At 51.5% G+C, this 24,001-nt stretch overlaps 1 protein-coding gene across 2 annotated transcripts in view; it reads left to right on the forward strand.

Annotated features, from left to right (window-relative positions):
* Positions 1–24,001, forward strand: part of LOC138447268 (kinase suppressor of Ras 1) — a 160,291-nt gene that overhangs the window by 88,770 nt on the left and 47,520 nt on the right. For both annotated transcript variants that reach the window (XM_069602921.1, XM_069602922.1), the window contains exon 2: positions 805–945. In XM_069602921.1, coding sequence (XP_069459022.1) covers positions 805–945 — 141 coding nt within the window. The remainder of the gene's footprint in view (positions 1–804; positions 946–24,001) is intronic.

The following is a 24,001-nucleotide window of genomic DNA, read 5'->3' on the forward strand; positions in this document are numbered from 1 at the left end:
CCGTGGACAGGCTTTGCCTGGAAAACACATAGATTCACGTGTCTGAAATTTGCATGCATTTCAGGGAGCGAGTCTTGAAAGCCTCTTGGTGGACCCCAGTCAGGGACCTTGGCCAATAGAGCCGCAGCCCGCCGGCCTGGCTGGCCCTCAGGATGAGCGTGCCGTGGGCTGGGCACTCACGCTGAGGGCTTCGTTTCTTCTTAGCCTCCCTGAGAGGGAGGTTCTATTCTTACCCCCTTTTCTGGAGTAGGAAACTGAGACTTTCCTGGGGGCAGGGTGTTCTGTAGCTTGTCCGAGGTCACAGGGCTCGGGTGTGTCTGAGCCCTCGGGTCCTAGCCCGGGCAATCTGATTCTTGGCTGGAAGCCTCTTAAGTGGAAGGTTACTCATCCTCCCCAAGCCCCTGCGTTTTTCACGTCATCCATCACTGACTCCCTGTACCCCTCCCCTTCTCCCAAGCAGGAAGCCCTTCTTCTGTGCCACCCTGTACTCTGTTCTGCCCAGTCTTGCCCATTACTTTCTGAAGAGCGTGGTCCTTGGTGGGAGGTGGGGAGGGTGGTGTGGCCGCCGGCCTTGGGTGGGACAGAGGGTAGGGGCTGGTTCTCTAGGCTTCCCTGCTGGCTCTGCCAGACCCTACTCGTCTCCCCGTGCCTCCTCGGTTTCCTGCTTCACCCTGCTTGAATGGCAGCGGAGGGGGCACCTGGCAGGCCCCCGTCCATGTCTCACGGCTCGTGTTTGCCAGAGCTCCCCGAATCACGTCCACGTGCCCCGAGTGAACCCGCTTCTCTCTCCTGGGCTCCCTGCAGGCGAAGCTGCTCCGGTACATCTGCAAGCAGTGGCAGTGCAAGCTGAGCGTGGCTCCGGGCGAGAGGACCTCGGAGCTCGACAGCTACCCTCGCTTCAGCGACTGGCTGTACACCTTCAACGTGAGGCCGGAGGTGGTGCAGGTACGGGGGCTGCGCCATGGGGACTGGGGTCTCCGGGTGGGATGTGGGCGGGGTGTCGAGCAAAGGGACCACACACAAACCCGAGGACTGGCTCCACCGTGGCTGCGACCGATGGGGCAGGAGTGGGATGTGGAGGGGACGGCAGCACCAGGAGGGACCCAGGGCCCACGTGGCTCTAGCTTGTGTCCTGGGTGCCATCACTCTATAGCCAGACAGCCTGACCCCGCCACTCATAGGTTCATCATGAGGACAACAGCCGGCGTCTCTGGAAACACTGACTGTGCAACAGACACTGTTGAATACTCTGTATAAATAGTCTCACTTCATTCCCAAAAAGCCCTGTGAAGGAGTTACTATCATGATCGCTGTTTTATACTTGAGAAAATTAAAGCACCATTTTATACTTGAACAAATTAAAGCGTGGATGGGTCAAATAGCTTGTTTAAAATCATACGGCTGATAGACGATAGTTTTGGAATTTAGAAGCAAGGATCTGAGTTTAGTTTTCTCCTGTAACTCCAGCAGTAATTCTGTTTTCCTTCCTTTGTTCTCTTTCCCCATCCATCCAACCTACCCACCCACCTACCCACTAAACTAATCAACCAGTATGCAAGGAGGAGGTCAGAGGTCAGGGGCAGCTCTCTTGGCGTATCAATAAATCAGTGCTTGACAGGTGTTGTTCACCCGGGCAGGTCTTTTAAATCCCTCACTTCTCTTCTAAAATGGAAAAGATGGACTTGGCCATTGTTGTAAAAGCAACACGAATTCATTTTATTTAGACACTTTGGAAAACAGAAGAAGAAGGGGGAAAAAATCACATACGTATTACCACCACTCAGAGAAAAATCTGTGATCATTAAGACTTTATTTCCTTCCAGCCTTTTTTTTTTTTTACCCTAATACTTAAGTCTTTAAAAAAAAAATCTCTAGATGGGTTAGACCTGTGCTGTCTAGTAAGGTAGCTAATATGTTCTTGGAATGTGGCAAGTCCACACTGAGATGTATTATGATTTCAAAGACATAAATTCAAAGATGTGCTGAATTCTGAAGACGTGATCCAGAAAAAAGAAAATATTAAAAACTTAATAGTTAATCTGTTGAGATGCTATTTTGGTCATATGAAGCTAAATAACATGATTAAAATTTATTTCATATATATTTACTTTTTCAAGTGTGGCTATTCAGAAATTAAAATTTAAGTATGTGGCTTGCATTATATTTCTCTAGGGCAACACTGATTTAAACCATCCTGAATAAACAATTTTATATTTTACTCTTATCATTGGACATGCTAACCATGTTTTCCTTGTATTTTCACACTTGGTAACCACCTCCCACCCCACTTTCTTTCAGGAGCTTCATAATGTCTGAGTTTATGTGCTATCGTTTACCAGGCAGAGGTTAATTCCAGTTGTTGACTATTGTATATGTCATGGTGGTTAATATTGTTTATGAATCTGCTTGTATATTTAAGAATTTTCACTAGGAGAGATTCCTTGGACAGGAGGTGACTTGAACTTAAGAAATTCCTGTTATGGGTGAGAGAAGATGGGGGTGAATGCGGGCTCCCCACAAGGGCACTTCTAGCACCTTACACGCTCCCAGCCCTGGCCTTGGCCCCAGTGGCCCTCATAGTTGTGACATACGTCAACTTTTAAGAAGCTGGCAGAAAAGAGTTTGCTCATGAGAATTTTGAAGGAAACTGCTTTGTGAGATCGGAGAAGGCGATGGCAACCCACTCCAGTACTCTTGCCTGGAAAATCCCATGGATGGAGGAGCCTGGTGGGCTGCGAGATGGAGGTACCTTGGGGGTATTGTTAACAGTCACATGCATGCATGCACATAATAGGTATGTTGTTAGCCGCTCAGTCATGTCTGACTCTTCGTGACCCCTTGGACTATAGCCAACCAGGCTCCTCCATCCATAGAATTCTCCAGGCAAGAATACTGAAGTGGGTGGCCTTTCCCTTCTCCAAGGGATCTTCCTGACCCAGTTATTGAACCCGGGTCTCCTGCACTGCAGGCGGATTCTTTACCGTCTGAGCCTCCAGGGAAGCCACCAGCTGCTTAGTCACTCAGTGTGTCCGACTCTTTGTGACCCCATGGACTGCAGCCCACCAGACTCATGTCTGTAGCCTCCCTGGAAGGTGCTGGGGCCCCACGTGGGCAGTGACTTGCCCAGCATCGCATCAGCATCTTCCCTGCTTGATGATGAGGACCACCGGGTTCAGAGTGGCCGAGTTACTCTATGAAGGTCCCCGAGCTGGTAACAGGGGCAGACTTGAGGGTCAAACCCGGGGCTGCTGGACTCCAAACTGTGCCTTCTAACTTCCTTTCTTGGGCTTAAGACATCTTTGGCAGGTGGCTTTGCTCCTTGAGGGATTTCCCTCAGATCTGCAGAGATGTGAAATATGCTGGAGACCCAGCCTCACCCGTGCCCGGCTTTGAAAGAGGAGCTGGCCATGCCCAGGGCAGAAGCCAGGACCGTGGGCTGGCTGCAGAAGCTTTTTGGCCTCTGGGGAGCCCTCTGGTGGCAGCCGGGACAGGGGTCTCCCAGCCGGGCCCAGAGGTGATCGTGAGTTAAGTGGTGTCTGAATCACGGAGTCATGCGTGAGGACTTGCCTAGTTTCCAGTGTCTAGGACTCCATGCTCCCAATGCAGGGGGCCCAGGGGTTCGATCCCTGGTTGAGGAACTAGATCCCACACGCAACTAAAAAAGACCCCACGTGCTACAACTAAGGCCTGGTACAGGCAAATGAATACATATTTTTAAAAAGCAAACAAAAACAAAGTCATCTGGGGTAGTCAGAGCTGGGTGTAAATGAGGGGAGAGCTCATTTGTGCGCAGGTTCAGGCAGGCTGGAGAGCCCACGAGCCAGGTGTGTTTGGGAGCCAGGATGCTCCCTGGCGGAGGGCACTGGGACAGAGTCTGAGCAGAAAGCTGTGTGTGGGTGGTGGGGTCGGGGAGAGACGGCAGGAGTGTCTCCGGCCCCTCCCTCCGTGTCCCCTCACCCCTCCACCTCTTCGCCTGCACCATGGCCCAGGCCCCCATCCTCTCACCCGAGCTCCTGCAGCAGCCCCAGAGCTGTCTCCCTACTTTATCATTGACCTGCTTCACTCCATTTTCCACGCAGCATGAGGAAATGTAAATTGGACCACGTAATTCTGCAGGGCTTCCCATTTCTTTCCGAATAAACACCAGATGCCTCACACACTTTGCCCTCTGCATGTCTCTGACCTCATTTCACTAACCCTCCCCTTCACTCCCTCTGGTCTGACTTTTGCACCCACTCCCTTGCTCCCTGGAGTGCTCTTGCCTAGGCTTATCCCATGGACATCATTCTAGTGTCAGAGCCATCGTCACCTCCTCCACGCAGTCTTCCCTGTTGAGCAAAAGGCCACTCTTATATTTCTTTCTCTTTTTTTTGGAGTTGTTTATTTTGTACTGGAGTATAGCCAACTGTCAGTGTTGTGATAGTTTTAGGTGAAAAGCGAAGGGATTCAGCCATACGTTTACATGTATCCATTCTTCCTCCAAACCGCCCTCCCATCCAGGCTATCCAGTAGGTCCTTGCTGGTTATCCAGTTTAAATATAGCAGTGTGTACATGGCCATCGCAAGCTCCCTAACTATCCCTTCTCCCCAGCAACTGTAAGTCTGTTTTCTAGGTCTGTGAGTCTCTCTCTGTTTCCTAAGTAAGTTCCTTTGTGTCATTTCATTTTAGACTTCACATGCAAGGAATGTCATCCATTATTTCCAGTATTTCTCCTTGTCTGTCTGACTTGCTTCACCCAGGATGACACTCTGTAGATCTGTCTATGTTGCTGCAAACGGCATCATTTCATTCTCTTTAATGGCTGCCACTCCTGTGCTTCTTAACCCACCAATTGTGTGGACTCTGACTGGCTCCCACTCCACTCTGCTAGGCCCAGATGCATCCTATGTGCTTTCAGCCAGAATTGGTTCGAGAATAGGTTGTTGTTCAGTCACTCAGTCGTGTCTGACTCTTTGCAACCCCATGGACTACAGCATGCCAGGCTTTCCTACCCTTCGCCATCTCCCAGAGCTTGCTCAAACTCGTCCATTGAATCGATGATGTCATCTGACCATCTCATCCTCTATCACCCCCTTCTCCTTCTGCCTTCAATCTTTCCCAGCATCAGGGTCTTTTCAAATGAATCAGTTCTTCGCATCAGATGGCCAAAGTATTGTAGCTTCAGCTTCAGCATCCGTCCTCCCAATGAATATTCAGGGTTGATTTCCTTAGGGATTGACTGGTTTGATCTCCTTGCTGTCCCACTTAAGAGTCTTCTCCAACACCACAGTTTGAAAGCATCAGTTCTTTGATGCTCAGCCTTGTTTATGGTCCGTCTCTCACATCCGTACATGACTACAGGAAAAGCCGTAGCTTTGACTCTTCGGACCTTTGCCGACAAAGTGATGTGCCGCCTAGATAGGCAGGTGCACATTTCAGAAACCAAAGTTCCAAGTGGCATGAAAGTCACGCCCCTTTCCACAGCTGAACGCAGAGACAGAATCCGTTGACTTCTGAATGTCAGCGAAACCACCGTTTATTTTCCTAAATGAATGTTTTATTTTGGAATAGTTTTAGATTTACAGGAAAGTTGCAGAGTCCGTGCAGAGTTCCCGTCTGCACCCCTCACCCGCGTCCCCTGTCATTAACATCATATATTACCAGCGTACATTTGTGAAAACTCAGAACATGGCATTGGTTTACAACTACTAATTACACTCCAGATTCCATTTGGATTTCACCAGTTTTTCCATTGTTGTCCTCCTCCTGGTCTAGGTTCCAATCCAGGGTACCATGTTGTTCTCTTTAAAGATGTATTCATTTAGTTGTGGCACGCGGGCTCTAGATTGAACCTGGACCCCTTGCTTAAGAAGTGGTGAGTCTTAGCCACTGGACCACCAGGGAAGTCTCACCACATTGTGTTTATTCACATACAAATTTGTTTCCCTTAAAAAAAAAAAAAATATATATATATATATATATATACATATATATATATATATATATATATATATATGATGCTAAAATGGGATCATAGAATGGTATCATCCTGAGGTTTTTAGTTTGAATTTCACCGCAGTGTTGGTCCATGCAAGCCCACCTCATTCTTCTTTCTTTTAAAATTATTTATTCACTTGTTTGGCTGTGCTGGGTCTTGCAGGCTTTCTCCAGGTGTAGACTTTCTCAGTGCTTCTCACTGAGGTGGCTTCACTTGCTGTGGAACATGGGCTGTAGGGCACGCGGGCTTCAGTAGTTGCAGCACGCGGGCTCGGTAGTTGCAGCACGCGGGCTCAGTAGTCGCGACTCCTGGGCTCTTGAGCACAGGCTCAGTAGTTGCAGTGCACAGGCTGAGTTGCTCCAGGCCATGTGGGATCTTCCCAGACCCACCCCTCTCTCCTGCATTTGCAGGCGGATTCTTGGCCACTGAGCCACCAGGGACGCCCACTTCATTCTTCTTTAGCAATAGAATAGGAAGAGGTTGGGTTTCTCCTCAATATTTCAGGAATGGCTGTGTTGGAACCCTCCAGAAGGCATCAGCTTGTGCCCAGTAGAAGCTGTGTGCCAGGCAGCGTGGTGCTTGGCATGCGGGAAGCCCTGGCATATATTTGCTGGTGAAAAGTGACTGAGGAATGAGCAAAAGTCACAGTGGGATGCAGGCTGGGGGTGCCAGACTTGAAAACGGGGTGTCTGTCTTTTTTCTGTTCAGTTTTTTGGAGAAAGGATTCAAATCCATGAAGTCTGGCATTTCCTTCTGCTGAGCTATGGGGGTGCACTGGTGCAGTCAACACTCTCAAGACGATTTTGCCAGGACTGCTCCCTAGGCCTCTGGGAATGGCTTTTGTGTGATGGGACTTGTCTCTTTATTCTCTTGGGGTTTTCTGCTGATCCTGATACCTGCAGTGTATATGAGTGTAGCCCTATGTCCGTGCGTAACCTCCTCCTTCCTTTTCAAAATCTCCTTCCCGGGCCCCGTCCCTCTCCATGCATGTGTGCTAAGTCACTTCAGTCGTGTCCAACTCTGTCTATGGACCGTAGCCCGCCAGGCTCCTCTGTCCATGGGATTCTCCAGGCAAGGATACTGGAGTGGGTTGCTCTGCCCTCTTCTGGGGGAATCTTCCTTATTCAGGGATTGAACCCACATCTCTTAGGTCTCCTGCATTGGCAGACATGTTCTTTTCCATTATTGCCGCCTGGGAAGCTGTTTGTCCTTCTGCTGCTGCTGCTGCTAAGTCGCTTCAGTCGTGTCCGACTCTGTGCGACCCCAGAGACGGCAGCCCACTAGACTCCTCCGTCCCTGGCATTCTCCAGGCAAGAACACTGGAGTGGGTTGTCATTTCCTTCTCCAATGCATGAAAGTAAAAAGTGAAAGTGAAGTCGCTGAGTCGTGCCCGACTCTTAGCGACCCCATGGACTGCAGCCCACCAGGCTCCTCTGTCCATGGATTTTCCAGGCAAGAGGTACTGGAGTGGGGTGCCATTGCCTTCTCCGGTTAGAGTTATCTAAACATTATTTCAGCTTTGTCTTTAAGACTGTGGTCACCAGTTTGTGGTCATACAGTTTTCAGGAAAGAACGCCTTTCTGCTGTATGAAGAGAGGGGCTGGACATGGAAGTGGCCACAGGGCAGTGTGGCTCCTCTGGGGTCCTGGTGTGGACGAAGGGACTCTTGACTCTCCCTTCTTTTCCCACCAGGGACACACCCCAGCCCTCTCTGGCTCCAGAGCCTGCTGCGGGCCCTTCTGACCTGTGTGACCCCTGACCCCTTCTCCTCGGATGCTGGAAACAGGCAGCTCTGGAGATGCCTTTATCTATTCACCCAACCATCACATCTTTGTCTAGAGTGACACCATCCGACAGAACTTTCTGTGATGCTAGAAGCAATCTGTTCTATGCACCATGGTAACCATGTGGCCAGGGAGCACTTGAAATATGTATAGTGCAATTGAGAAACCGTAATTTAAATTTTATTCTGTCATGTCAGTATGTGTGTAAGTCGCTCAGTCATGTCTGGCTTTTGCAACCCCATGGACTGTAGCCCGCCAGCTCCTCTGTCCATGGAATTCTCCGGGCAAGAATACTGGACTGGGTTACCATTCCCTTCTCTAGGGAATCTTCCTGACCTAGGGATTGAACCTGAATTTCCCGCATTGTAGGCAGATTCTTTACCATCTGAGCCACCAGGGAAGCCCCTGTCATGTTGGATTTTCATATAAATAGCTACTTGGCTGTTGCTATGATGGGCCAGTGCAGGTCTAGGTCCTGTGCTGGGAGCCGGGACTCTAATCGCGCTCTCCCCAGGGCCAGGAGCTCCCAGGCTGGGGAGAGGCATAGTCAACAGCTGGTGCTGAGTGCCTGGATGGAAGCCAGCCTGGGGTCTGTGGGAGCTGGTGGGCAGACTCACCGTGGGTGCCAGCAGGCAGCTAGACGGGCAGGAAGGAACAGAAACTGCAAGACCTTGGGGTTGACAGAGCTGTGCCGTCCTTGCCAGGAAGAATTTGCAAAGATCTGGAAGGAATCAGTGAGGAAACAGGGTTGGTTCATGGGAACCTCCATGAGTGGAGTGTAAGGGTTGGGGTTTTTGCCTGGGAGATCATGGAAGGGTGTATATGTGAGAGAGGAAGAGAGAGAACTTTAGGGTTGTTTGAAGACAAGTAGACCTCCTCCTGGACTTCCTTGGTAGTTGGCTTCCCTGGTGGCTCAGACGGTAAAAAATCTGCCCACAATGTGGGAGATGTGGGTTCGATCCCTGGGTCGGGAGGAGGACGTGGCCACCCACTCCAGTATTCTTGCCTGGAGAATCCCATGGACAGAGGAGCCTGGTGGGCTGCGGTCCATGAGGTTGCAAAGAATTGGACAGGAAAGTGAGATGGTGCCCCTGACTGGTGAGAAATAGGAGCGCCCTCCCTGAGCAGATCTGGATGGTTGGGGTCGTTAAGATGAGGGAGTGGGCAGGCGAGTGAGTGTAGAGGCAGGGCCCCTTCTCTGGGCATCTGGAGTCGCACACTGTATTATTTCCGCCCTTTTTCTCAGCCTCTTCCTCATCTACAGGTTAAAAACTAAAAATCACAGCTTCATGTTCTGGCTGCAGCTGGGGAAATGATTTCACAGCCTGCTGGCATGGAGCCATTTTTTTTTCCCTTCAGCAATTTCCCTGTTGGAAGTTGTTAAAGGAAGTGGCAAGCGCTAGCTGGGACCAGTGCTAGCAGGGAGCGTGGGGGATGCAGAGGCTGAATTCCAGGGCTGCAGCCACAGTCCACAGACTCCTTGAATAAGCTCTTGCTGGTGGCGTGGTCAGAATTGAAGATGCAGGCGGGTCCGGTAAGGGGTTTATGTGGTGGCCCCCGCTGGGCAGGTTTCTCTTTCCTCTTTCCGTGTATCCCCGTGTCTAAAGTCCGGTCTTCTCTTGGGGATGGAGAAGAAAGCTGCCTGACCTCTGCTACCATCTTGCCTTCCCATTGGCTGGGAGTGGCTGCAGCTCCGTGGGCCCCAGGAGGTAGGCCATGTGAGTGGGAGGCTGTAGATTAGACCAGAAGAGCGAGGGGGTATTTGGCTTCTGGGTTCAGCTTTAATAGACATGAATCCTGCCATCCTCGCCTCTCCTCCCGCCCTCTTCGTGTCCCTGCCCTCTCCCTCAGGAAGCCTGAAGCCCCGCCATCCTGACTGCCTTGCTCGTTGGCAGCTGGGAGCATCCTTGGAATGTGGCCCACACCCTCACCCTGCCGCCTGCAGGGATCTGGGCCGGCTGTCAGTCCTACAGGCCCAGGGCTGCCTCCATACAGAGTTGCTGAGATCTCTGGCACTGATCTCAGTACCAGCTCAGTGTGGCTGGCAAGTGGAGCCCTGGCCAGTGGACTGGCCTGTGGGCATCACCCAGCCAGTCAGGAGAAGATCTAAAGCCAGATATAGAAGGAAGAGGGCAAACTACAAGGGAGCATTTTATAGCTACCATCCTCTTTAATCCCTGGGATGGGGGTTGAGGGAAACACTAGGATCCCTACTTTGTAGCTGAGCAAACTGAGGCTCAGAGACATTGGGTGACATGTTAGCGTCACACAGCAGGCGGATAACCAAGTCAGGCTTCAAACTCACATTCTTGTGACTCCAAAGCCAGGCTTCCTTTCCCTGACAGATTTTGTCTGTCGTCTGACCCAGAACAGCCCGGCCTGGGGTGGGGGTGGGGGTTGGGCTACTGTATGTCGCTGCGTGGTTGACTTGATCTTTATTTCTTCCAGTCTTCCTCCTTCTCCATCCCCCTCCCTGCCCCGCCCCCCTTCCCCTCTCTCAGTCTCTTTTCTCTTTTTTTTCCAGCCGTCCTTTCTCCCCTTCCCCACTCTTCCTTTCTCTTCTTTCATCCCTCCATCCTTCTTCCCTTCCTCAATCTCCGTCTTCTTTCCTTTCCAACCGCCTGTTCGACATCCAATGATCACTTACTTACCTTGCGCCAGGTACCCAGATTCATTACTACAGGGGATTCCTTGATGAACAAAGTGCAGTCTGCCCTGACGGGCTTACAGGGTGGTGGGATGTAGTCATCTCAGATAACGATGGTGATGGGTCCCCAGGGAGGAAAGGATGAAATACGGCAGGAAGCAGAGCAGAGGATGCCTGCTCACGTTTCGCCTGTTCGTCCACGCATGCGCACGCCCAGTGAACACGCACTTACCTCCTGTTGTGAGTCAGGTCCTGATCTAGGCACTGCCCATGAGTTCCTGTCCTTACAAGACTTGCAGACATCACCCTCTTCCATGAATGAAGTGATTTATTTTTCTAATTATGAGCCACAGTGCCTTCTTTTAAGCTTTGACTGAAGGGGTACTCCTGGTTCCTAGATATCTGAAAAATCATGAGACGACTGCTCTGCTCAGCCCGTATTGGTTGAGCATTTTTACAGTGAGCCCATTTCCTCAATCTTTTAGATTTCTGGGCTGCCAAGTCCAGCAAAACCCAATGAGACTGGTAGTGCCACGTGGGCAGGGACCTGGGTGTCTTGCTCATTGCTCTGTCTCCAGTTCCTGGCATGTGGGAAGTGTTCTTGATGAATGACTGCAGCTAAGTGAGATTATCCAAGAGTTTTGGTCTCTTCAGTCTCAGGAGCTCTCTGATCTGAGCTAGTGAAAGTTGAATTGCAGGGGTCTCTGGGGAGGCCTTTGGGGGCTGCTGAGGTCTGGGGTTCCTGAGCTGCCTTTGGTTTCCGTTGGCAACAGGCAGACTTGAGCAAGACCATGTGCCTGTTGCCTCCTCTGGGGCCACTGGCTCCTGAGTTGTTGGCCTGCCTTCTGTGGGGACTACCTCCAAAGGCAAGATTGCTCTAGAACAGATCTGCCCAGCTAGATATTGGGAAATTCTTGTGTCGACACCACACTGTTTTAATTATCTTAAAGAAAAAGTCTCTTCTCTCATTGCGCTTCCTTTAAAAAAAAAAAAAAATCAGCAAAAGAAAGAAAAAATAGGTTTCAGTGGCTCCTGCTTCCAGCTCTGTGCCTTTGAGTAGGCAACAGGTTAAAAAGATTGCTTAAGGCCATGACCCCTGGAATTAGACAGCCTAGCCCCTGGAGCTGGGAGGCAGACACAAGCTTCACTTTGCCACTCGCCAATGGTGTGATAAGTCCCTTACCTTTCCGAGCCTGTTACTAGTCTGTTGACTGCTCTAACTAGAAACTGAGGAGTCATTTCTGATTCCTTCTGCTTCCTCCACCTTGACATTCAGTTGACTAGCAAATCTCACTAGCTCTATTCCCAAATATATATCCCAATCCATCTATGTCTCTTTTTCACCACTGCCACCTCCCTAGTCCTAGCCACTTCATGGACTTGTGCATTAGCACCTACGTTGCTCTTTGTATCAGTCTTGCCCTTCCCTCCGTTTCATTGTTCATGAGTCAAGAGTGATTTTTCTTCTTCGTCGTCTTTTTGTTGTTGTTGTTCACTCACTAAGTCATGTCTAATTCTTTCTGATCCTGCAGACTGGAGCATGCCAGGCTTCCCTGTCCTTCACTATCTCCTGGAGTTTGCTCAAATTCATGTCCATTGAGTCGGTGATGCTATTTAACCATCTCACCCCCTTCTACTTTTGCCAGCAATCTTTCCCAGCATCAAGGTCTTCTTTCAGTGCGTCGACTTTTTGCATCAGGTGGCTGAAGTATTAGAGCTTCAGCTTTAGCATCAGCCCTTCCCATAAATATTCAGGGTTGATTTCCTCTAGGATTGACTGGTTTGACCTCTTTGCTGTCCAAGGGACTCTCAAGAATCTTCTCCAGGATCACAAATTTGAAAGCATCACTTCTTTGATGCTCAACCTTCTTTATGATGCAACTCTCATATCTGTGCATGACTGCTGGAAAAACCATAGCTTTGACTATATGGTCCTTTGTCTTCTTTTTAACGTATTTATTTGTTATCATTCGGCTGTGTTGGCTCCGCAGCATGCAGGCTCTTCTCTGTAGTGCTCACCTTTCTCTCTAGTTGGGGTGCGTGGGCTCACCACCTCGAGCTGTGTTGCAACTTGAGGGCTTAGTTTCCCTGTGGCATATGGGATCTTAGTTCCCCAACCAGGGATCAAACCTGTGTCCTCTGCATGGAAAGGCAGATTCCTAACCACTGGACCACCAGGGAATTCCCACGTGATTCTTCTTAAAGCCCCAGCCCAACCCCCTCACTTCTCTGAGTAGGGTGCGTCAGTGGTGCCCCAGCCCAACCCCCTCACTTTTCTGAGTAGGGTGCCTCACTGGTGCCTTGTTGCACTCAGCATACAATCCAGAGCCCTCACCGTGGCCTTCAAGGCTCTGGAGTATCCGCATCTGCCTCCTCCTGTGTCTCCTGCTGCCCCTTCTCACTCTCCCCCTCATGTTAGGACAGGTTAGGTTGTTTCCTGTCATGGCCCGGGGCCTCTGTGTATTCTGTTTCCTCTGTCAAAATTTCTATACCATCATGGCTAGCACCTTCTCATCCTCTGATGGGAGCTTAGAAGTCAGCTCTTCAGAGAAGCTATCCTGTCTAAAATTAGCTGCACACCCCGCCCCCCGCCCCCACAGCCACCACTTTGTGTCAGTCTGCTATTTCCTTTTAGCACTTATTCACGAATCTCGATTACGTATTTTAGTTATTTTTGAATTTGTTTTTTTATTGTTTCTTGATAGAATATAAGCTCCCTAAGGAAAGAGACTATATATTTTGTTCGCTGCTGTATCCTCTGTGCTGAGTAAGGTTCCTGGCCCACCCTTGCTGTTTAGTAGCTGTCTATTGATTGTGGGTGGATGGATGGATAGATAAATAGGTGGAGAATGACATGGTACCAGGGCACATAGTAAGCCCTTACTAAGTAAAAGCTTTTATGTTCTTCTACAACTAGTTAAAACTTTTCTATAACAAGTTCCAATACAAGCTGGCTTGAAGAAAACAGTCTTTTATCAGCTTAGTAATTAAAGTCCGGGAAGTCTGGATGCAGAAGCCCAGCTGATGCCTTTAGAGCACACTTCTCAGACAGGCCCACTTCACGTGGCAGGCTTGAAGGGCACCAGGAGCTAAGCCTCACTTTTTTTTCAGTAGAGTAGTGGTATTGCCTATTAAGAGCTTCTTACCCTAGAACTGTGGGTGAAAAATCCCAGGGAAGGCTCTGATTGGCTTGGCTTTAGTCATGTGCTCACATCAGAACCAATCACAGAGCTAATAAGACAGAGAACTCCCATTGGCCAAAACTAGGTCATAGGTTCAGCCCTTTGGCAGAAAGATGGTGAGCCTGAAGGATCAGCGCCATCTGCACTTGGGAAATGTGTCTTGGAGGAAAGACCACCCTGCTGACAGAAGAAGCACGCACAAGCACACACTCACTCCCAACTGTTGCTACTGCAGCTCACCACCCTCACCCTCACCAGGGGCCCTCCATGGGGTTGGCTCACCTGGCTTTCCCCTGGGGGGAATCTCTGGGTGCCATTGGGCCTGCTTTTCCCAACAGTGAGTAGAACTCCTTTGTTGGTATAGGAGGTGAGGGGCCGCAGGCTCAGAGATGGGTCATCAAAGGCCTAGACTCTGGCAGGGGGTCCTCAGAGATCTTATATCTAGGATGTAATAGGTGAGCCTATTCCTCAGTTTTTTAAAAAATTAATATTTATTTTTGGCTGCGCTGGGCTTCATCCCTTTGTGTGGGCTTCCTCTAGCTGCAGTGAGTGGGGGCTGCTCCTCACTGGGGTGTGAGAGCTTCTCATTGCAGTGGCCTCTCTTGTGGAGCACAGGCTCCAGGCATGCGGGCTTCAGTAGTTGTGGCAGGCATGCTTAGTTGCTCCGTCACCAGGGAAGTCCCAGTTTTTGTTTTTAATAACACCTCATTTTCTTCACTGTGAAAATAAAAAATATTTATTTTAGAAAGTATACAAAAGCAAAGAAAATAGGTCCTCTGTAACCCTACACAGAGGTAATGATTGCTTCTTAGCTTTTCAGGGTGTTTTTTGTTTTTTCTTCATAGCCAATAATTTACACAAATATTCCTTTTCAAAGTATGAAAAATGTAGAAATTAAAGAAGACAATACTACTGCTTATTGACGGTTTACATCATAATCTTACAACCAAGAGGAAATGCTGGAAACATGTTGGTACCTTTCCTTCCAGTTGGCCTTCTTTGTTGGTTGATCTTTCTTTTCTTTTTCTTCTTTTTTAAAGTCATCTATTCGTGAATTTATACTATGATTGTTTAGCAAGTGTTGCCAGTGTGCCTGGCACTGAGCTGTGAGCTTTACGTGGAGAGTCTCTTTCAGTCCTCCCAGTAACCTTCTGGGGAGATGTCTTATATTCCATTCCGGCTGCTGGAACAAAAATAACATAGAGTGGGCTGGGCAGCTTATAAACAACAGAAATTTATTTCTCATCGTTCTGGTGACGAGGAAGTCTAAGATCAAGGTGCCAGTAGATACTGTGTCTGGTGAGGATCCACTTCCTGGTTCATAGATGACCATTTTCTGCTGTGTCTTCACATGATGGGAGGGACCAGGCAGCTCTCCAGTGTTTTTTATAAGGGCACTAATCCCAAACTGAGGGCTCCACACTCATGATGTCCCAAAGACCCTACTAATACTGTCACATTGGGATTAAGTTTCCACGTGTGAATTTTGGGGAGAACACATGTTTAGTCTGTAGCAAGAGGCAATGCTTGTATCCCCCAAATAGGATAGAGATAGACTTTCCTGGTGGCTCAGATGTAAAGAATCTGCCTGCAGTGCAGGAGACCCAGGTTCGATCTCTTGGAGAAGGGAATGGCAACCCACTCCAGTATTCGTGGCTGGGAAATCCCATGGACAGAGGAGCCTGGTGGGCTGCAGTCCATAGGGTCGCAAAGAGTTGGACAGAACTGAGCGACTGACACTTCCACAGGCTAGAGATAGAGAAACTGACAGTGTCACTTATCCCAGGTCACTTAGATGGTAAGTGGAGGAGCCAGGATTCATATCCGGGAAGTCTGGCTCCAAAGCCAAGGTCACAACACACACACACACACACACAACACACACACACACTTTATATTCTCATGGATAGGCCCATGTTGTATATTCCTTCTGTGATCCTGAACATCTTTTCTTTTTAAAAATTTCATTTTAAAAGTAACATTTTCTAAATCTAATGACCCATGTTTATCATAAGAAAATTTGAAGATATAGAGAAGCCCAAAAGAGAAAAAAAAAAATACCCCCACAACCCCACCAGCCACTGTTAGCCAGCCGTATAACTTTAGACCTCCCCCCGCCCCCCGCCCCACCAATCTACGCATAGTCAAGTGCATCCTTTTTGGCATACGGTTCTGAGTTTTGATAGCTGGTAGCTCTTCCCACGGGTGTCTAAATCACCCAGCCCCAGATCTGTGAGAACCGCAGAGGCAGTGGGAGCAGCTGGAGTTCACGCAGGGGTGGGGGTTCCCCAGATGATTCACTGGAAGAGGAGGGATCATCACGCTCCTTGTTGACTCAAGTCGGAATCTTTGGAGGAGGGCCGGGAGGCAGGGAGCACCTCTCTGTCTGCCGCCTGTATCCTAGGTGCCCTGGGTGCCCGGCCGCCTGCCCGACACCCGGCCCCCTGCAGCGAGGCCGGCTGGAACCTGCGTGTCTTACACCCAGCACCTGCTCTGGGAGCTATGTGCTGACTCCCCAGCGCCCGGGCACAGACTATTTTTGGCTGCAGTGACTGTTCACTACAGTCATGAAAACAGAAACTCTTCTCTCTACCTTGTCCTTCCCTGGGACACCACACCAGGGACCGAGGCTGCTGGGGACCCTGGGCTCGGGCCCCTCGTCATGCATTGCCTGTGGAGCTGGGTGCCGGCCAAGGCTACCCGGGGCTCAGGGACCCCACCTCCTGTGGTGCTGCGCGAGGCACGGAGCCTGGACCAGCCCCGGCCGAAGGGTTGTGAGGTAGGCACTGGGGTCTGGGATCAAGCGGCCTTTCCATGAGAGCTTGGAAGGGAGTGTGTTTGGCTGGGCTCCGGGCCCTCGCTTTGCTGTCTTATAGACACTTCAGGAAAAATGAGCGTATGGGGTAGAATGTGCCTTCCACTTCATAGGATTTCATTTGCTTTCTTTTTTGCCGTGAAGTGGCTGGTGGGGACCCATCGGGCACTTACTGAAATAGATATTTCCCCATTCTCCTGGTGAATGGTTTGGGGCCCGTTTGTGCTTTTGGTTTGAACAGGGCACACACTTGTTTTGAGCCAGCTTCTTCTTCTGGGAGCTTAGGAAACTGGAGTTGTATGGGCAGGCCCAGCCCTGCCTCAGCGCTTCTGGTCAACCTGATAAGAGGAGGCCAAGCCGTGTAGAGACTGTGTGTGCTAGATTTGGAGGCACACGGACCAGGGTCCAACCCAGGCCCATTGCTCACTTGCTGTGTCCTAGGTGAGTAACCTAATCTCTCTGAACTCCACTTTCCTTCACCATGAAGCAGTCGTGCCCAGGCCACTTCACGAGTGGCTGTATTACAAGGAGTTGTTATTTGATGATTGGATTGGTTGTGAAAAGAGGCAGGTCAAGAAGCTGGGTGAGAATCAACGTGCCACAGCCCTGGGTGGGTCTTAGAGCTCAGCTCAGAAGCTGGGTGTTTGGCTGTAGGTGGTGATATGGGGTTTGCTTCTTTACAAAAAGAAGAAAAGAAGAAAAATGTGTGTCCCTGAAGTGGGCATGGGTCGGGGTGGGCAAGAGCAGGGAGTCAAGGATTTCTGCCCACCCACCATCTTCTGAGCCACCAAGACTTTAGGGACTTGCCAGGGTGAGGCTATTAGCCAAGAACCCTGCATTCCATGGGCTTTGGACACATGAGGTAAGCACATAGCATGGTGTCCCTTAGGTCAGCACCTTTGGAAAAGGTTCTCAGGGAAGTCTTCCTCTTGGCTCACCTTCTTAGAGCAGCTCAGAAAAGTTGGCAGGAATGAAACCTTTATATCTGGGTAAGGAATGCCCACCAGGGGTTGGTACATCCTGGTGTTAGTCACTGGCAACGCCTTGATCCTATTGTTCTGGGTGACCCAGATCAGTCCCCTCCCCTCCCTGGGCCTCGATTTCCTCCTCTGTAAAATGAGTGTTGGACTAAAATGTCTCTAAGGGTCCTTTGAGGGGTTCCTGGGTGGCGCTACCCACCTGCCGATGCGGGTTTGATCCCTGGGTCCAGAAGATCCCCTGGAGGAGGGCAGTGGCAACTCACACCAGTATTCTTGCCTGGAGAATCCCATGGACAGAGGAGCCCCACAGGCTATGCAGCCCGTAGCGCCACCAAGAGTCAGACACTGAACAGTCCGACTCAAGCGACTTAGCATGCCTGCAAGTGTCCTCTGCCTTTGATCTTGGCAGAGGAAGACTTTCTCTCCTGTCTTCCCAGACTCATGAATACGCATTGGCCCCTTCTTGCCCTCAGCCCCGATGGCTCTGGCGATGGTCTCCTTGGCTTGAGTCCTCTGTGACTCCCATGGGCCAGGAGCTGTTTACAGAGTTTCTGGAAAACTACAGAGAGGGGGCTGCCTCCTTCCAGGGTCTCCCAAGAGATCTCAGTCTCCTGCTCGGACCTTGTGGGGCAGCTCGGAAACAATGGGCCTCTGTTGTCAGTGGAGCAGCCTGCCTCTCAGGTCTCCAGCTCTGCGCTCACTTCCCGCAGTGCGGCTTATCCCCGATCCCTCCCACCACTCCACCCCAGCCCTTGACCCATGGCCCCAAAGGACAGACTTCGTGCTGAACGCTGGGAGGGATGTGCCCCTCTGGTGGAGGGAGGGGTCTGAGATTTGTCTCCTGGCCTCACAGGAGGGTTAGACTTCACGGCTGGGGCTGGTCATGCGCCAGGGCCCTGAGCGAAATCTCTGGGCCCTGAGTTTGCTGGCTGGCCAGTCTGGCATGGGGCTGAGTAATGGGCTCACGGGCTGCACTCAGAGCTGTCACACTGCGGGTATGGAGGAGACGGAGGAGACTTGTCTCGGAACCCTCTCTTGACTGGTATGTTTGCACAGGGGAGAACTGGAAGGGGAGATGTTGGGCACCAGCCGGCCACAGGCAATGGCCACGCCTGATCCCTCTGTCTTTCTGTTGGTGCCTTTATGCCCCGGAGAGCTGGGGCTCCCCACAGGGAGGTGCATTTCTAACCAGACCCTGTTCCCTGCACTCTCTACGGAGGATTGCTCAGCATCGAAGTTTGCCAGAGCTGTCGTCCTGGGCAGCCTCTCACATCTACCCCTTCCCATCTCAGAAGTGTCCCTGTTGAGATGGTCATCCCATGCTCAGCCTTTCCCTGGAAGCCCTCTTCTTCACCCTGCTGCTGGCTTGGCCTGTGTCTCCACTGCCACCCTCCTCGTCCATCTGCTGTGTCAACAAGGGATGCCACGAGGGCCTACCGGCTTGGGGAAGCTGCTGCCCTGGAGCGGGGCTCACGGCGACAGACCCCTGACCCCCAGCTGCCCCAGCTGTGGCTCCTCCACACTGCCCTGCGTGCGCCAGAAGGGGCCTCCCCCCGCCCCCATCTGCCGGTTCCCTAAGCATCACCCAAGGGTTTAAGGAAGTGTTAGTCACTCAGTTGTCCGACTCTTTTCGACCCCGTGGACTGTAGCCCTCCAGGCTCCTCTGTCCGTGGGATTTTCCAGGCAAGAATCCTGCAGTGGGTTGCCATGCCCTTGCCCTTCTCTAGGAGATCTTCCTGACCCAGGGGTTGAACCCGCATCTCCTTGCAGCTCCCGCATCACAGGCAGCTTCTTTACCACTGAGCCACCAGGAAGCCTTACCCACGGGGGCTCGTGTATTCTTTTGACTGATGTTACACCCTCCCCCTGTCCTACCCTGACCCCAGTCTTACTTTGGAATGTTCTTTTTCTTGTAGCCAGTGAGCCCCTTTTAGAGTATTCCATTTTTGACTCGTGTTTTACTGTGGAGTCTAGTGGACAACAGTGAGTTCTTTCCAACAGTCAGCTAGCATCCTGGGGGAAGAGAACCCCCTGCTATAGAAGCCCACCCATCTCCTCTCTCCATCTTGGGAGTAGTATGAATGGGGGAAAGCACACAGCCCCAAACCTATGGAGGTGGGGGGGTGTGTGTGTTTCTCTAATGCTGGAAGTATCTGACGGTTTTCAAACAGCATGCAGGAGAATTGGTTTTGGAAATGTGTGTTGAAGATACAGAGAAAGGTGACAAAATGTGGGCCTGCCTTGTCTCTCCTCTGGGCCCAGCATAGCTGGTGTGTGTTTGTTGAGTGGCTGAATGACCCACGTCGGCCTGTGGACCCAGTCCAGCCCGCTACTGCTTTCTCTACAGCCTTTGGAGCTATGAATGGTTTTCACATTTGTAACTGGTAGGAAAAGCAAAACAAAGCAAAACCAGACTATTTTGTGACGTGTGAAAATTATATGAAATTCATGTTTCCGGGTGCATAGTTGAGATTTTACTGGCACCAGCCACACCCATGTGCTTCCATACTGGCTGTGGCTGCTTGGGAGCTCTGATAGCAGAGTTGACTAGTTGTGACAGAGGGCGTATGGCCTGGAAAGATGAAGATACTCTATGGTCTGTTCAGAAAAAGTGTACCAGTTCCTGCACTAGATGCCTAGGGTTTATGGGAGGAAGAATGGGGCCTGGGTAGGCAGCCCCAAGACAGGCCTTTCAGGAGGGTGAGGCCAGCCGCCTGGGCTGATGGTGGTGGCTGTGGTGAGGACGGATGCCGTCAGAAGCTAGAGATTTGGTCTCAGGCAGACTTGGAGGGCACCTGCCTCCTCCAGAGGGCAGGGGGGTACTGAGGGGGCCTGGCAGGACTGCTAAGGGGGTTCAGAAGTCATGTAGAGAGAAGAACCCCCCACTGGAGGCCTCCTGCAGCTGCTTTTAACCCCACAGCCAGAGTGCACCCCAGCTTGCATGGAAGGAGGGCACAGCATGGAGCCTGGAAACCAGATGTGACCTGTGATGCCAAGCAGATCCTACCCTGGGGAAAGGATCCCACATCATAGAGCAGAGAAGTGGGCACCAGTGCAGGCAGAGCCAGCTGGCTGTGAAGAGGTAGAGATGGCCATGTCTCAGCCTCACCAAACAGGCTGTGTGGCCTTGAGCCAGTTTCCTAGCCTCTCTGAGCCTTGTCACCCATCTCAGGCTTTTATGAGGATCGCCTGTGCTGACCTCTATAGCTGATCTAACAGAGTGCCTGGCACCCAAGGGCTGAGTAATAACTGCTTGTTGCTCACCCTGTTTTGACCCCCTTCTTACCTCCTCCACTTTTATGTGCACCCCTCCACCTCCACACCATATCCCACCGCTGCGCCCCCTTTCTGAGGCTTTCAAGCCCAGATGTACTAATGTGTAGGCCAGACTCCCTGAAGAGTCCACCAGGTTCCCTGCTCTGCAAACGTCCACCCTGCCTTGTGGGAGGGAGGGAGGCACCAGGGTACAGGAGAGTAAATCTCCTAGGATGTTTGTGAGCTTGGGCTGGGCTGGGGTTGAGTTGAAGGATCAGGGGCCTCGTGAAAGGACAGGTGGGAGGTCAAGCCCCCAGGGTGCTGCCCTGCCCCGGCCAGCCCCACTTTCTTAGACCTTTCTGCCTTGGACCACTTTGGCCAGATTTAAGGCCCTACAGTTTGTCTGCCCTCATGGTTCTCACCCCTAGAAGTTCCAATTCAATTGATGTAAGGTGGGGCCTGGTTATCAGGATCCTTTTTTTGTGTGTTTTTTTTTTTGCCTTGCTGCTTGGCCTGTGGGATCTTAGTTCCCTAACCAGGAATTGAACTCATGCCCAGCCCCACCCCCATTCCCCCAGAGTGGAAATGAAGTGTTTTAACCACTGCACTGCCAAGGAAGTCCCAGGATCCTTTTTTAAAGCCTCTCAGGTGATTCCAGGTTGCTGACAGGGTTGAGAGACACTGACCTGATCTAGCCAAACCTACTCACGTTATAAATGATGAAACCGAAGCCCAGAGAGGGGCAGGGACTGGCCCAAGGTTGGCAGAGTTCCGACCAAATCTGACCCTTCTTTCCCTGGGAAGTGATAGAGAGAAGCCCTCTCTATCAGGGTAACTTTTCCCAGCAGGGACTTTTTCTCATTCCCCAGAACTGGGATAGTGACTAGATCCAGACATGGTCCATTGACAAAGCCAGTATCCCTAAGCTCTTTGCTGATCTCCATGGAAACCCCAGGAAGCTGCCCGACCCAGGCCGCTCACTGCCTCAGCCCCTCCTGTGCTTCCTAGAATATCCAGCTATTATTATCCAAGTGTCATCCCTTCTTCTCCCTCGGCACCAGCGGTGGTGAGAAGGCAGGAAGGAGCATCTGTCAGGTGCCCCCTTGCCAACTGGAGAGATGTGGGCTCCCCACCTGGGCTGCCGGAGAACCCCCTACTGCTCTGTCTCTGCTTCGCCAGCCAGAGAGGGGTGTACAGGGCTCTGGCAGCCCACCTCTGGCCTCTCTGCTGTGACCAGCTCCTGGGAAAGCATGTGAGGTGGAGGATCCCGGCTCTTGAATTAAGCCCCAGCCAGGCCAGTTGGGGACACCTCTGCCCACCCACCAGAAATCCAGGTTTGGTTGATGCACCATGCGTGCTGGGCGCACTGGTTGAGGCAGTTACGACTGTGACCAGTCCGTGCTATGCTCCAGGACTAGACACAATGCCAGAAGGAGACGCCAAGTGTGGGCTTGCCTCTCAGCCTTCCCTCAGGCCAGGTCTTCATCCCAGTTCCATCCCGAGCCACATGGATTCTTGTGACACGTGGTCCACACGCAGTGTGTGAAGTCCCTGGCGTTTCCACAGCCCGCCTGACTGGCCACGGCCAGGGGGACAGCTCTCCATGTCAGCCAGCACCGTTTGCTAAGTATAGACCCCAGGCAGCCCCGTGGCTGCTGGTAAGTCCTGGGACACCATTTGATACCCAGCCGGGCCTGTGACACCAGTCGCTGCCAGCTGCTGAGGGGAGGGGCAGCGTGCTCAGGCCAGCCCGAGCCCGCCTTCTGCTGCCAAGAACACAGCCAGCAGTTTCACGATCACAGACTGGGAGTCACCTCCCTGCTCCACTGGCCCTGCCCTCTAATTATTATCAGAAAGCATAACGTAATGTCACCTACGGGAGAAGTAAGTTGTGGCTCAAGGGGACAGGCAGAGGCAGGGAGCCAGTGTGCCCTGTCCCACGGCCCTGCTCCCCGCCTCCACGCTCATGTGCTGACCCAGGGCTGGGTGGAACCGGGGCATCTCCAACAATGGGTCGGACAACACGTCTTCCCTTCCTGGTTTCTAGTTCATATTTTTTTTCTTCTTTTTAAGTATTTATTTATTCATTTGGCTGCTCCGGGCCTTAGTTGCAACACGTGGGATCTAGTTCCCTGACCAGGGATTGAACTTGGGCCCTCTGCATTAGGAGCACAGAGTCTTGGCCACTGGACCACTAGGAAGTCCCTCCCATATTTTCTTCTTTACATGGAAGCTGGGGTGGGATGGACATTAATTCCTGAAGCAGTGTGCGTCCTCAGCCTGTCATCCCTTCTCCAGAACTCCAGGGTCTGGACGCCTGGCTTGAGACAACTTGGCATCTTCACATGCCTCCAGGTGGGTGAGAGACCCTCCCACAGTCTCGGGGCCTCTCAGACCTGAGAGCATTTCCGGGCGGCTTCACCTCCTGGGTTGTCAGTGAGCCCATGAGTTCACCTTCAGCAGGGGGTAACACTCATTCCCTAATTTGCTTTCAGTTTAGAGATTACGCAGGACAACTGTACATGAATTACCCTGGTCTGAAATAACCTCCTAACCCAGTCTTGGCCGTGCTTATGTCTGAGCAAGACGATCACAACCACGTGTGAGGCTTGCTGGTGGGGGCATTGCCTGAGTCTTGATGGGAGGAGACGTCAGAGCCCCTCCCGGGACCGGCACAGCCACTGGCCCAGCCTGACTGTTGTCTGGCCAGAGGCGCAGCAGAGGCCACGGGAGGCGTCTTCTTTGTATCCTGGCTCGCCTGGTTCCAGCGCACTTCCCTCATGGACTGTCCCTTCTCAATTGGATTAACTTTGGGTCCCTGGTGGCTCAGATAGTAAAGAGTTTGCCTGCAACGTAGGAGACCGAGGCTCGATCCCTGGGTCAGGAAGGTCCCCTGGAGAAGGGGATGGCAGCCCACTCCAGTATCCTTGCCTGGAGAATTCCGCGGACAGAAAAGCCTGGTGGACTGCAGTCTATGGGGTTGCAGAGACATGACTGAGTGACTAATACTACTTTCTGAATAAACTCATAGGAGTTGGAAGGCCAGGGCCCGCTTGGCTTTCATGATGGGGTCCCAGAGCCAGGCCAGCACCTGGCTGGGAAGGCCTGGCCCCTGGTGACGTGTCGCCCAAGCCCCTTGCTGCTGGGTTCCCTGTGCTGTCATCTGGGGGCTCTGACGTGACTGTTTGGTCTGCACAGATTTGCATGAGTTGCCACCATATAAAAATCAGCTGTTTTAAAATAAAAATTCCGATTTCTTTATATGATGATACGGCGCCCCTCTTGTGGCCTCTCCTCACCCCCTGACACTGAGAGAGAGCAGAGTGGGTTTCTGATGAGCGTTTTCCTTGAGATTCTTGT

The sequence above is a fragment of the Ovis canadensis genome, chromosome 11, assembly GCF_042477335.2.
Source record: "Ovis canadensis isolate MfBH-ARS-UI-01 breed Bighorn chromosome 11, ARS-UI_OviCan_v2, whole genome shotgun sequence".
In the NCBI taxonomy this organism is placed as follows: Eukaryota; Metazoa; Chordata; class Mammalia; order Artiodactyla; family Bovidae; genus Ovis; species Ovis canadensis.